The sequence below is a fragment of the Brassica rapa genome, chromosome A01, assembly GCF_000309985.2.
Source record: "Brassica rapa cultivar Chiifu-401-42 chromosome A01, CAAS_Brap_v3.01, whole genome shotgun sequence".
NCBI lineage: Eukaryota > Viridiplantae > Streptophyta > Magnoliopsida > Brassicales > Brassicaceae > Brassica > Brassica rapa.
In genome coordinates, this window is record NC_024795.2 from 711242 (window position 1) to 724898 (window position 13657).

The 13657-nt window shown below is 33.8% G+C and overlaps 3 protein-coding genes and 1 pseudogene across 4 annotated transcripts; 3 read left to right on the forward strand and 1 right to left on the reverse strand.

Moving 5' to 3' along the window:
• Positions 1 to 997: 997 nt before the first annotated feature.
• Positions 998 to 2591, forward strand: LOC103859859. Its single transcript, XM_009137482.3, has 4 exons — positions 998 to 1684; positions 1801 to 1915; positions 2008 to 2068; positions 2214 to 2591. Exons 1-4 carry the CDS (start codon positions 1606 to 1608, stop codon positions 2490 to 2492), a joined length of 534 nt encoding a protein of 177 aa, XP_009135730.2. The 5' UTR covers positions 998 to 1605; the 3' UTR covers positions 2493 to 2591.
• Positions 2592 to 3549: 958 nt separating this feature from the next.
• Positions 3550 to 8259, forward strand: LOC103860247. Of its 2 annotated transcripts, XM_033276357.1 has the most exons (6): positions 3550 to 3847; positions 3941 to 4171; positions 4278 to 4681; positions 4757 to 4873; positions 4960 to 5046; positions 8062 to 8259. In XM_033276357.1, exons 1-6 carry the CDS (start codon positions 3625 to 3627, stop codon positions 8074 to 8076), a joined length of 1077 nt encoding a protein of 358 aa, XP_033132248.1. In that variant the 5' UTR covers positions 3550 to 3624; the 3' UTR covers positions 8077 to 8259. The 2 variants fall into 2 exon arrangements, with proteins under 2 accessions (XP_033132248.1, XP_009136117.3); XM_009137869.3 differs by lacking the exon at positions 8062 to 8259 and having other exon boundaries at positions 3560 to 3847; positions 4960 to 5244.
• Positions 8260 to 9581: 1322 nt separating this feature from the next.
• LOC103860040 lies at positions 9582 to 11281 on the forward strand (annotated as a pseudogene).
• Positions 11282 to 11588: 307 nt separating this feature from the next.
• Positions 11589 to 13468, reverse strand: LOC103859947. Its single transcript, XM_009137579.2, has 5 exons — positions 13319 to 13468; positions 12922 to 13150; positions 12524 to 12831; positions 12011 to 12447; positions 11589 to 11929 (listed from the first exon to the last, which is right to left on the reverse strand). The coding sequence occupies exons 2-5, from the start codon at positions 13137 to 13139 to the stop codon at positions 11762 to 11764; spliced, it is 1131 nt and encodes a 376-aa protein (XP_009135827.1). The 5' UTR covers positions 13140 to 13150; positions 13319 to 13468; the 3' UTR covers positions 11589 to 11761.
• Positions 13469 to 13657: the final 189 nt, after the last annotated feature.

Consider the following 13657-nt stretch of genomic DNA (forward strand, 5'->3'; position numbering starts at 1 on the left):
CTCATTGATGTAACATATTCTGTATACGATAACATATCTTAAATTTTTATGCTCCCAGTAATATATATTGTTAATCTGTCAATGCGAATCAAAATTAATACATGATATTTTCCTTGCTAAACTTTTGGTTAGTTTCTTCAAATGACCAAATTATTATACCATTTGATTGAAAGTACAAAGAGAGAGGAAGGGTGAGAAGTACACTTTATTACCGTACTTTGATTAAAATTACATTACTGCATTTTGAATAATGAAATACTAGGGTAAGACCCAGGAATGAACATTATATATCAAATATTTTTATGTATTATGTGAAATAATAAATATATATATTAAATAATTAAAAATTCAGTAACTATTACGTATATAATTAAATTGGTGCAAGAACATAAATAAATTTTTTTGATCCAAACAAACACTTTTTCTATTTGCTATGATATATAATTAAATTTAAATAATATTAACAAAAATATATAATATTTTTTAAATATTAATATCTATTAAATAATAGTTTCTACTCATATTGATTTTTGATCATTTGTAAGAGTGCTAAGATTAATATATACATATATTTTAGCTACATTAAGCAATTTCAAAATTAAATTATTTATGTATTCTTATATGGTATGATAGTTTAATTTAAATGATATTAATATATTCATAAATATATGTATACATTAATTTTAATATTTACATAAATATATGTATATATTAATCTTAATATTTATTAAATGAGATCTTCTTGTATCTTGTCATAATAAAAATTTTAAACCATAGATCACATAAATTTTAATATGATATTTTTAACAGTTTTAGTAATTTATAGTCTTTTTAAAAAAAAATCAAAATATAACATATATGGAAAATCTAAATTTTTTTATGGTTAATGTTATTGTTTAATATATTTTAATAAATTAAAAAAATTTAAAAATAATAAAGAATACACTAATTTTTATCAAATCTTTATTATTCAAAATCATTAATTATCATATATATTTTAGCTATATTAGCAATTTTGTAATTTTTTATTTAAGGAAAGAATAAAAAATTAATAATTTATTTATGGTTAGTTTAGTAGAATTTTATTTTATTGTGGAGATTGACATATGGATACCTCAAATGTTGTAAATACTTTTATTTTTGTATACAAGAGATATTCATAGAGAATAGTAGGTAAACTCAATTTTCAAGCAAAGTTATTCTAAAAGCTTAAAAAGTATTTAAAGACGTTACAAAAGACTGTCCACACAAATAAAAACGTTACAGACCAAAGAGAACATCTTTTAATGAAAATGCCTTTGTTGTTGTTAAGTTTTCCATGGGAAAAAGTTTAGTAGAATATGAACAAAAGCTTAATCTTTCAGATTAAGTAAAGTGTTATAATAATTCTTGTAATTAATTAATACAAACTAGATAAATAATTTTGTTAGTGAGCTTAAATCAAAGGCTAAAAAAAAGTTATTTTTATCATCTTTAACTTTTAGAAAGCACAAGTTATACTTAAACCAAGGTCTTGTACATGAGATTTCGAGATTCTTAGCTTTGCAAAAGACCTAAACCCACCAAGCCAAGCCACTGATTCCTCCACATCAAATACAAATATGCATGACAGTTCACTATCATATTTCTTCTTTAGACTATCTTCTAGACGATATGGGAGGTTCACTGGGCTTTCTCGGAAAAGGTTTTGTGTTTCTTAACCTAACAATCAATGATTAACATTATATAAGACCGTTTTAATGGTATTCCTTTTATTTATTAGAAAGAAAAATAAGTTTTTCGGTATTTTTTGGCATATAGGGGTACCACCGACGCAGATGATGAATATGGTTATGGGTTCACTCTACAAACAATTCACCAAGAAAGCTATCAACAACTTTGACGACTTCCACGTTGCTGTTTTAGACATCTTCAAGTAAGAATCACTCGATGGTTACATTCCATTTGATCAGTTCTTCTTTAGATAAGATATATGATCAACAATATAACTATATGTTTGATGTGTAGCAACTTCAACTCGGCTTTACCAGGCCGACACTTTGATCTCCCGACACCTGACGAAATAAAGGCAAGAATTGACCTTTTTAATTCTCCACGTAAAATTGTTAACGAATGAATGAAGCCCAAGTTATCGCCAATTTGTTTTAAATTAGTCCATAAGAAACTTTAAATCATTATAACTATTTTCTCTAATACAATGTTGATTAAGTTAGGCATGTTTCTTGGGGTGGAAGGAAGCTAAAGACGAGGAAGAGAAGAAGAAAGTGTTCACAGAGTTCATTGCAAAGAAAGTGAAGCCAAGTAAACTCGATGACGTCACTATGATCACCGGAATAGCATCTCCTCCGGCGGCTATGGCGGCTAAGAGAGCAGGAGAGAATATTCCTCAACTAAAGTTCATCAAACTTATACCTGATGTTATATTCGTCCCTACGGTCACCATTTTGGCCATTGTCTCTGCTAAACTCTCAAGAAGAATGTATTTAAAATAATGCTTTTAACTTAAACATTCTTTATTTTCCTATTTTAACTTTCTAAGTTAGAAGCAAGCTCCAAAGTTGATTTATAACACCATTAAAACGCTGCAATTCTATATAACATCTCTGTACTTTAAAGCTTAAGGATGCCTAGAAGTCAACACATAAAATTATTAAACCCAAGGTCAGTCTTGTTTTATTGAAACTTCCCAAACCATTTTAGGTTCTTTTTCTTGATCCAGCAGAGCCTCATGACCTTCGTTTCCCTCGCTTTCTCTGCCTGTTAGGACGCTTATTAGGCCTAGAAGGCATCGAAGCCCAAGATTGCGTGGCTTTCTGTTACTTACCTGCTTATTGAGTTTATTGAAAAAAGGATATGAGAAACAAAAGGTGTAATGGAGTTTTTTGTAAAGTTTTGCAGAAACTTACAGGTCTTGATGGACCTTCCCCAGCTGAAGCTTGTTCTGTCTTCTTACCGAGAACAATGCCTTTCCCTTCTCTTTGCCTTGAAGCCATCATTTCAGACAATAATATATCTGTCGTCCCGTCATCGTCTTAAAGTTCTTATTCCTTTTATCATCATTCATCTCTACCTTGGACTCCATACCCAAAATCCCTAGAAAATGCCAAAGTCAGCAGATACGCTTATGCCCAAATTTGGAAAGACACGAAACCCTAACCAAAGTTTGAAGCTTATTTATCGTATGATCAAACAAACCAATTTAGATGCAAAACAACAGAGATTCTAATGGAAAATTAATTACTAATTGGAATCTTCACCAATTAAGCGGCGGACCGAAACGGAGATGGATTCAAAAACCGGCGGTGAGAATCATGACGGAGAAACCATATAACCAAACGGTGGTTCAAGGTTTCCTATATCACAAGTGGGGTCCACTTCACTCCAGGTCTTTGACTTTTTCTGTTTCATCTTTTTGACAATTAATTGGTGTTGTGTATTATCGTACACAACACTTATACAATATATTTGTCCTAAAATTATATGTTTGGATCCTGTCAGAATATTATATTCCCTTTCTCAAACTAGGGCACGTGAAAAATCTCTTTCGCAAATTTGACTGACCCCATAGTTTATTTCTTTCTTTCTTTCAATCCAAAGTCCAAACCACCGCCTCGCCTGTAAAGGATGAGTGCTCTGAACCGAACCTTGAGCTCATCAATCTCGTTGAAACTCAACACCCCTTTCCCAATTTTCGCGTTACCAAATTCGAAACCAAGCGAGATTCGATTCTCCAACAGATGGGGCAACGAGCAGCGAAAAGTCGAACGATCTCTCTCTCACTCTCTCGCTCTCTTGGATCATCAAAGCTGCACAAGAAGAAGGGATCAAATTCATTGCGGAGGAGGAGGTCGGTAGTGGTTATGGATTCAAATTTATTTGTGAATTTTTCCGTCGTTGTTGTCCCTAGATTAGATTTAAAATGGTGGTTGTGTTTGGTTAGGTGATCATCATCATGTGGGAGTGTGGTGGGACCTGAACACGTGTCCTCTTCCGGCTGGTGTAGACCCTCGTTGTGTCCGTCCGTGTATAGAATCTGCCTTGGAGAAGCTGTTTGGTCGTCGTTCTGCAGTCAGCATCTATATCTATGCCATAGGAAACCTAGAATTCATCTCTAGTGACCTCTTGCAAAACATCTCTTCCTCCGGAATCATTCTTACTCATGCCCCCTGCGGTAAAGTCAATCAAATCAATCCTAATCGATTTGTTTTGTTTTGTCTAATTAATTAGAGAGAGTTAGTAGTCTCATGATCTGATCTGGCCTCCTTCTCTACTCTTAGGTATGCACGACTTACATGATTTTCTTGTCGACTGGTCTGAGGATGAGCTTAAAAACCCACATCCTCCTGGTTACGTAATGATCATCTCGAGTGATTATAAACTGCTTTACCCTGAGCGTTTTCGGCTTTTTCGATTCACTACTTTTGTTGCATATCCAAAAGGTGTTCGCCTACTTGCCCATCTTACCCAGCTAAAATGTCTTGGCCAAGAGTTTGACGAAGTGTTTGCCAAAGAGTTTGTCTGGGAAACCTTATTGAGTGATAATTTGGATGAAACTTTATTATTGAGTGACAACAACACATGTGATGAGAAACCTCTCTGCATTTGCAACATATGCTCTTATGATTACGAAGTATGTGACGAATTCATCACTCATCTCAAGTGTGAAGAGCACATAAACCAGGTAATTAAGCAAGCAGCATGCATCCTCAGCTTTTTTTTTTATCATTTTTTTTCATGTATCTGTGTGTGTGTGCAGTGGTTTGAAATTGTGCACGACCGCAAGCTTAAATATTTTTGCCAAGTTTGCAATTATCCCGCCTATAGCCACTATAACCTCTTTCTCCATAACCAAAGTGAAGCACATAATCGCAAGGTAAGCGCAGCTTGTGATCATTATTATACAGTTTAACAACTCTCTGTATCACTAAAATTTGATCCCCATTTTGGTTTGTTTTCAAGCTGGTTGAGAAACAGGCTCAAGAAGAGGAGGATTGCCAGAGCAGGAAGACAAATCCAGAATTGGATCTCTTCTACGAGAGAAACAAGGAGCAATCTCTTTGAACCAAGGCAGCCTAAGGAAGAAGAAGAAGAAGCAGCAGCTAGAGTGCGTGCATCCCCATGGGGTCTTTGTGTTAAAGAGTTTTACTAAATAATGGACTACTTAATTATTATTATTATTATGCTGAATACTTTGTTCTTCTACCACTCAAAATATTTTCAAGTCTGGTTTGTTTTTTTTCTTCATTTTTAATTATTACATGACAAGATATAGACTTCTTTCAAGTGTCCTTATTGCCCGACCGATATAAGACTCCACAAGGTGCAAGCAGTTATACTTCTGACTGGAAGATTGGAACTGAAAGTTCTGATTGGTGTTGGAATGTATTGCTGCTGTGTTCTGTTTCGCTGAAGGTTTTCATGTACAAAAATCATCAGGGAAGTTTTTGATAATTCGAACATCTCCCCATAAAAACGCGTTTGTGTTTGTTCCAACTTTCTAAATATAGAAATTCTTTACATTTCCAAAATTAGCTTACAATAGTCTTTGCATCATCACTGTTCAGTTTGTAACTTTTCCTCTTGGCTTTAGGCGTTTCAAATTTTCATTTACCAAATCCAAAAAGAAGTAGTCGATTTGGTATGAATGAGCATAGTAGCTCAATGTATGTCACTAACGGATCAGCTCCAATACTTAATATCAAATAATCTGATAATTGATCCAATTTGCTGGCTAACCGGGTTAAGATGATAAAAACCAGAAACCAAACAAAGTAACCAAGAACTACATCCGAAAATCTGAATCGAGTATCAGAGATTTAAAGAATAATCTCTCCAAGAGACGTTTTAAAATACACACAAAACTAATCAAATCTGTGAGGGATGAATCCATTTCAACTTACTTTGGAAACAAACGGTATGAACCGGTTTGCCTCAGTTCCTTTCAACCAATAGAAAAATAAATTATTGAATAAAATTAATAAATTTTGCATTGAAAGTCGAAATCGACATTTATTTTGTGAAAAAAATTATTTACAATGAGACTTAATATGAAACGGAGGGAGTATAAAAAAGGATTCATTCCCAAGCACGATCAAGGAGGAGCTTACCTCACGAAGAAAAGTAGAGAAGCAGGATCAGTACTAGTACACATGATGGAGTCAGCTTCTTGACCATTAGAAGCTGTTTGTTCAGTTTCATCATGTACAAGAGAAACAGTTCCACTAAAGGGGGAGCTAGAAGAGCAGAAGACATCATTGGTGTCATCATCATCATTGCATTCTTCCGAGACTTCAATCTCAATCTTGTCATCAACACTAGAGCATTCCTATATATCAACAACAACCTCTTCATCATCATCTACACCACCACAATGATCCTTCTTGATCGTCATCGTCGTCCCCATCATCATCATTCATCTCTACCATATAACCAAACGGTGGTTCAAGGTTTTTTATTATCTTCCCAAATCACAAGTGGGGTCCACTTTAGTCCAGGTCTTTGAGTTTTTCTGTTTTATCTTTTTGACAATTAATTGTTGTTGTGTATATTATCGTACACAACACTTATACAAGATATTTGTCCTAAAATAATATGTTTGGATTCTGTCAGAATATTATATTCCCTTTCTCAAACTAGGGCACGTGAAAAATCTCTTTCGCAAATTTGACTGACCCCATAGTTTATTTCTTTCTTTCTTTCAATCCAAAGTCCAAACCACCGCCTCGCCTGTAAAGGATGAGTGCTCTGAACCGAACCTTGAGCTCATCAATGTCGTTGAAACTCAACACCCCCACCCCTTTCCCAATTTTGGCGTTCCCAAATTCGAAACCAAGCGAGATTCGATTCTCCAACAGATGGGGGCAGCGAAAAGTCGAACGATATCTCTCCCACTCTCTCACTCTCTTGGATCATCAAAGTTGCAGAAGAAGAAGGGATCATCAAATTCGTTGCGGAGGAGGAGGTCGGTAGTCTATGGATGATTTAAATTTATTTGTCCCTTAGCTAGATTTTAAATGGTTGTGTTGTGGTAGGAGGTGATCATCATCATGTGTTAGAAACGGCAGTGTGGTGGGACCTGAACACGTGTCCAGTTCCGGCTGGTGTAGACCCTCGTTGTGTACGTGCGTGTATAGAATCTGCCTTGGAGAAGCAGATTGGTCATCGTTCTGCAGTCAGTATCTATGCCATGGGAAACCTAGAATACATCTCTAGTGACCTCTTGCAAAACATCTCTTCTTCTGGAATCATTCTTACTCACGCCCCCTTCGGTACGCTAAAATCAAACCAATCCTCGATTTGTTTTGTTTTGTCTAATTAATTAGAGAGTTAGTCTCATGATCTTCTTCTCTACTCTTCTCTACTCTTAGGTGTGCACGACTTATATGAATTTCTGGACGACTGGTCTGATGATGAGCTTAAAAAAAAAACATATCCTCCGAATTACATAATGATGATATCGGGTGATTATGATATGCTTTATCCTCAGCGTTTTCGGTGTTATGGATTCACTAATTTTGTTGCATATCCCGAAGATGTTCCCGTAGCTGCCCCTCTTGACGAGCTATCACTGTTAGCTGAAGAGTTTGACAAAGTGTTTGCCAAAGAGTTTGTCTGGGAAACTTTATTGAGTGATAATTTGGGTGAAACTTTATTATTGAGTGATGAAAAACCTCTGTGCATTTGCAACATATGCAATGATGTTTACCAAGTATGTGACGAATTCATCACTCATCTCAAGAGTGAAGAGCACAGAAACCAGGCACTTAAGCAAGCAGCATGCATCGACCGCCACGGTAAGCCTAAATATTTTTGCCAAGTTTGCAATTATCCAGTCTATGGCGAATATCTGCTCTTCGTCCATAACGAAAGTGAAGAACATATTCGCAAGGTAAGCACAGCTTGTGATCATTATTATACATTTTAACAACTCTCTGTATCACTAAAATTTAATCCCCATTTTGGTTTGTTTTCAAGCTGGTTGAGAAACAGGCTCAAGAAGAGGAGGATTGCCAGAGCAGGAAGACAAATCCAGAATTGGATCTATTCTACGAGAGAAACAAGAAGCAATCTCTTTGAACGAGGCAAACAAGAAGAGGCAGCCTAAGGAAGACGAAGAAGAAGAAGCTAGAGTGCATGCATCCCCATGGGGTCTTTGTGTTAAAGAATTTTACTAAATAACGGATTACTTATTTATTATTATTATGCTGAATACTTTGTTCTTCTACCACTGAAAATATTTCCAAGTCTGGTTTGTTTTTCTTTTTTCTTTTTAATTAACACATGACAAGATTTTCGGTTAGTTAAGTTTTATAGTTTGACATATCAGTATATTAGGTGTTTGTTTTATAATTTATGGTGCCGCTTGTGTATCTATCTACAAGGACATATATTTCTCAAAATTAAAATAATAAATATTTACATTTCTAATGCGAATAATGAAATTAACTTTTAAATTTAAAATAAGCCATAGACAAAACATCAAAAAGTATCTAATAATATGTGAATAACAAAAGTAAACTAACTAAATAAACAATTGTATTTTTTTGCAAACGTAAATCATTAATTTGTAATTGACGTATACACATTATTGATGCTCAAATCTATTTTATTTTTAGTATGCATCCACTCAAATATTAATTCATTAACAAGATGAAATTTTAGTTGGACTAAAATTGTATTAAAATTATAATATCAATTTCATAATATATTCTCTATTCATCTGAACGTTCATGAATATATATTACAATACTCTAAATATAATATTAAATCAAACCTGATTACATATTGGGTCATATATCATTTCAATCGATAACCAGATCTCGGGTTTTAGCGGTTGTTACGGATTTTATAGAATTTTTAAATAACAGTTTTTTTTAAAAAAACTAAAATGGATTACATATGAACCACCGAATTTGACAATTTAACTGCGGGTCGGATCGGGTTTCAAAACATTGAATATAATGTTTCATTTGTAATATCTAAGTGTAGATACAATTAAATACAAATTTATATCAAATAAATTTGGAATGTTTCGAAAATAATTCCGCGCTTTGAAAGCGCGGGTCAAAATCTAGTATTTCAAAGTCGTTACAGATAATAGGTGTGTGGTATTATATATCCTCAAATTCTGTTCATAGGAATGGAATTTTGTTGTTGTGTTCGTGCATGTACATTTCAGTATGATAATAGGCTATGGGTCGTAAGGTGGAATAGTACCTACTCGCAGCTGTTACTATACTTGTGATGGAGATGTATACATAAAAAGTTATTTATGTATTCTTATATGGTATGATAGTTTAATTTAAATGATATTAATATATACATATCTTAATATTTATTAAATGAGATTTTCTTGTATCTTGTCATAACAAAAATTTAAACCATAGATCACCTAAATTTTAATATGATATTTTTAACAGTTTTAGTAATTTATAGTCTTTTAAAAACAATCAAGATATAACATATATGAAAAAATCTAAATTTTTATATGGTTAATGCTATTGTATAATTTATTTTAATAAGTTGAAAATTTTAAAAATAATAAAGTATACATTAATTTTTATCAAATCTTTATTATTCAAAATCATTAATTATCATATATACTTTAGTCATATTAGACAATTCTGTAATTTTTATTTAACTAAAAAATTAATAATTAATAATTTATTTATGGTTAGTTTAGTAAAAATGTATTATATGTTTTGATGGACCAACATATTTCTCTAAAAATTTTAATAATTATTGTGGAGATGACATATATATACCTCAAATGTTGTAATAACTTTCTTTTAGTATACAAAGGATATTCATAGAGAATGGTAGGTAAACTCAATTTTCAAGCAAAGTTAGTTCTAAGACCATGATTAATGGAGTTCTTAAAGATGGAGTTTTTATCGTAATTTAAGAACCGATTCTTAACTTTAACAAATAAAAAGGTTAAGATCAGATTCTTAAATAAGTATTTAAGAACCGGTTCTTAGATTACACTAAGAACTCCATCTTTAAGAACCCCCATTGATCATGCTCTTAAAAGCTTAAAAATCATTTACATACGTTACAAAAAACTGTCCACAAAAAAAAGAAGACGTTAGAAAAGACCAAAGAGAACATCTTTTAATGAAAATGCCTTTGTTGTTGTTAAGTTTTCCTTGGGAAAAGTTTTAGTAGAATCTGAAAAAGCTTAATCTTTCAGATTAAGTAAAGTGTTATAATAATTCTTGTAATTATAATACAAACTAGACAAATAATTTGGTTAGTAAGCTCAAATCAAAAGCTAAAAAAAGTTATTTTTATCATCTTTAACCTTTAGAAAGCACAAGTTATAATTAAACCAAGGTCTTGTGCATGAGATTTCGAGATTCTTAGCTTTGCAAAAGACCTACCCACCAAGCCAAGCCACTGATTCCTACACATCAAATACAAATATGCAGGACAGTTCACTATCATTTTTCTTCTTTAGACTATCTTCTAGACGATATGGGAGGTTCAATGGGCTTTCTCGGAAAAGGTTGTGTGTTTCTTTAACCTAACAATCAACGATTAATATTATACTCGTATAAGAGTCACCATTTTAATGACCTTCCTTTTATTTATTAGAAATAAAAGTGTTTTCGGTATGTTTTGGTGTATGGGGGTACCACCGACGCAGATGATGAATATGGTAATGGGTACCACCGACACCGACGCAAAGAATTCACCAAGAAAGCTATCAACAACTTCGACGATTTCCACGTTGCTGTCTTAGACATCTTCAAGTAAGAATTACATTCCATTTGATCAGATTTTCTTTAGATAAGCTATATATGATCAACAACATAACTATATGTTTGATGTGTAGCAACTCCAACTCGGCATTACCAAGGCCGACACTTTGTTTTCCCGACCCCTGACAAAATAAATGCAAGAAGACCTTTTTAATTCTCCAAGTAAAAATATCATAACTATTTTCTCTAACACAGTGATAATTAAGTTAGGCTTGTTTCACGCGGTGGAAGGAAGCAAAAGACAAAGAAGAGAAGAAGAAAGTATTCACAGAGTTCATTGCAAAGAAAGTGAAGCCAAGTAAACTCGATGACGTCACTATGATCACCGGAATAGCATCACCTCCGGCGGCTATGGCGGCTAAGAGAGCAGGAGAGAATGTTCCTCAGCTAAAGTTCATCAAACTTATACCTGATGTTATATTCGTCCTTACGGTCACCATTTTGGCCATTGTCTCTGCCAAATTCTCAAGAAGAATGTATTTGAAATAATGCTTTTAATTTGAGCATTCTTGGGCAAATGATTTAGATAACACAAAAAAATTATGACAAAATTAGCATTACGAAGAAAATGACTAGATTGACACTAATTGAAAGATAAAATGACTAAATTACTCCAAATCCTAAACATTTATCCTAACCCACTCCCTAAATACTGGATGCTAAACTCTAATCACTAAACCAAAACCCAAATATAAAATAAAAAATATTTTCCCTTTATGTGCTAATTTCTCAACATTCTTTATTCTCCTATTTAACCTTCCAAGGTAGAAGCAAAGCTCCAAAGTTTTTTTTTTTAGTCAGAAGAAATACATGAAGACCATCATGTAGTTTGAATAGCTATGATGATTGAGTTCATAACACCAAGAATCAAACAGCTGCAATTCTATAGATCTATCTCTGTACTTTAAAAGCTTAAGGATGTCTATAGAGTTAAAAAAAAAAACTTTAATTATTAAACCCAAGATCAGACTTGTTTTATTGAAGTTTCTCAAAGCATTTTAGGATCTTCTTCTTGATCCAGAAGAGCCTGACCTTCTTTTCCCTCGCTTTCTCTTCTTGTTGGGACGCTTGGTAACATTTGACTTTGGCTTCTCTTTTGAAACTCTACGTCTCTTTGTCTTAGTCTCTTCCTTTACCTCAAGATTGCGTGGCTTCCTGTTCCTTACCTACATTTGAGTTGCAAAAAGAGGCATATGAAAACAAAAGCTATAACACGATGTTTGTTTGTGCAAGTTGCAGAAACTTACAGGTCTTGATGGACCTTCCTCAACTGAAGCTTGTTCTGTCTTCTGTGTCTTCTTATTAAGAACAATAGCTTTCCCTTCCCTTTGCATCATTTCAGACAATAAGATATCTGTTGTCTCGTCATCATCTTCAGAAACTGAAGCAGACTTAACTGTCTTTTCTTCAGAATCATCTTCGTTTTTAGTAACCAACAGGGGCTGCTTTTGTTGCTCCAAAGAGAACCTACATGGATTCTCATTCACCACCTTGTCTACTCTGTTCTTCAAGTTAAGAGCTTCCACCTTTACTGCTTCAATCTTCAAAAGTATCTGTTCCAAGAACGCATCACCTTCCCCAAACTCAAGAAGCAATGTCTCCTCACAGAAAACTGCCTCTTCCTCCTTAGAGTTCTTATTCTTTTTATCACTGAGAGCAACATCGCCAAAAGATCTTCGGTTTTCTGTAATTAAAAAAAAAGTATTAAAGTAGTAATAATTAATGGTAGATAAACAATGAACACGACCACGAGAAGATACCGTGATAAGAGAATAGATTATGGTTTAACACATAGGAAGAAACATCTGAAGCTTCTTCTTCTTCAACTCGCTTTCTCTTTCTCCTCTTCTTGACTCTGGTTCTCTCAGTACGACACTGAAGAAGAGATCCAACTTCTTCTGATCTGAGATTCTCCAACTCTATCTCCTTGGCTTGGCAAGACTCTTGCAGTTCTCTGTCGTACTTCCCTGCTTGGTTCTGAAGCTCTCTGACTTTGAGTTCAAGCCACTTGCATCGCCACGTTATAGGGTGTATAAACCTCCTCCAGTGATCAGTCAGCTTCTTCTTTCTACCATTAAGAAAAACATAACCAATCACAGAACAGAGCAAAAAGGAATAATAATAATAATAATCATTCCCAAGTGAGAAGCTTACTTACCTCACCCACAAAGGATCAGTACACATGATGGAGTCAGCTTCTTGATCATTACAAGCTGTTTCCTCAATCTCATCACGTTCAGAAACAGTTCCACTAAAGGAGGAGCTACAAGAAGAAGAGCCCACATCATCATCATCATCAGTGTCCTCATCATCATTGCATTCCAATATATCAACAACAACCTCTTCATCATCATTCTTCGATTCCTTCAACCCCATAACCCAAATCCCTAGAAAATGCCAAAAAAATCATCCTTTTCGTTAACGATCATCAGATACGCAAATGCCCAATTCGGAAAAATAAGAAACCCTAAACGAAAGTTCGAAGCTTTATCGTCGATCAAAAACAACAAACCAATTTCAGATTCAAAACAACAGATTCTAAGGGGGAAATTTACCAATCAGCGGCGGATCGAAACGGAGATGCGGTGGTCGAAGGTTTTTTTTTTTTCTTATGGGAGAGCTCAAATCACAAGTGGGGTCTACTTCACTCCACGTCTTTGACCTTTTCTTTTTTTTTTTTATCTTTATGAAAATTAATGTGTATTATCGTACACAACGTTTATACAAAGATATTGTCCTAATTATGTTGGATTCTGTCAGAATATTTTATTCCCTTTCTCTAAACTAGGGCACGTGAAAATCTTTGTTGTTGTATTGATCATAATCAAATTAATTTTATTTTTTTTTCAATCGTTTTTCCTACACATTTTTTTTAGATATTAGACGAAAAACCT

Bases quoted from the DNA above. Each gene is read 5' to 3' on its own strand.
- LOC103859859 (XM_009137482.3), top strand. From the start codon at position 1,606: ATGACAGTTCACTATCATATTTCTTCTTTAGACTATCTTCTAGACGAT. The intron at 1,685-1,800 runs GTTTTGTGTTTC...TTTGGCATATAG, and splicing joins ACTGGGCTTTCTCGGAAAAG to GGGTACCACCGACGCAGATG. The intron at 1,916-2,007 runs GTAAGAATCACT...TTTGATGTGTAG, and splicing joins GCTGTTTTAGACATCTTCAA to CAACTTCAACTCGGCTTTAC.
- LOC103860247 (XM_033276357.1), top strand. From the start codon at position 3,625: ATGAGTGCTCTGAACCGAACCTTGAGCTCATCAATCTCGTTGAAACTC. The intron at 4,682-4,756 runs GTAATTAAGCAA...GTGTGTGTGCAG, and splicing joins GTGAAGAGCACATAAACCAG to TGGTTTGAAATTGTGCACGA. The intron at 4,874-4,959 runs GTAAGCGCAGCT...TTTGTTTTCAAG, and splicing joins GTGAAGCACATAATCGCAAG to CTGGTTGAGAAACAGGCTCA.
- LOC103859947 (XM_009137579.2), bottom strand. From the start codon at position 13,139: ATGGGGTTGAAGGAATCGAAGAATGATGATGAAGAGGTTGTTGTTGAT. The intron at 12,832-12,921 runs GTAAGTAAGCTT...TCTTAATGGTAG, and splicing joins ACTGATCCTTTGTGGGTGAG to AAAGAAGAAGCTGACTGATC. The intron at 12,448-12,523 runs GTATCTTCTCGT...TTTTAATTACAG, and splicing joins TAATCTATTCTCTTATCACG to AAAACCGAAGATCTTTTGGC.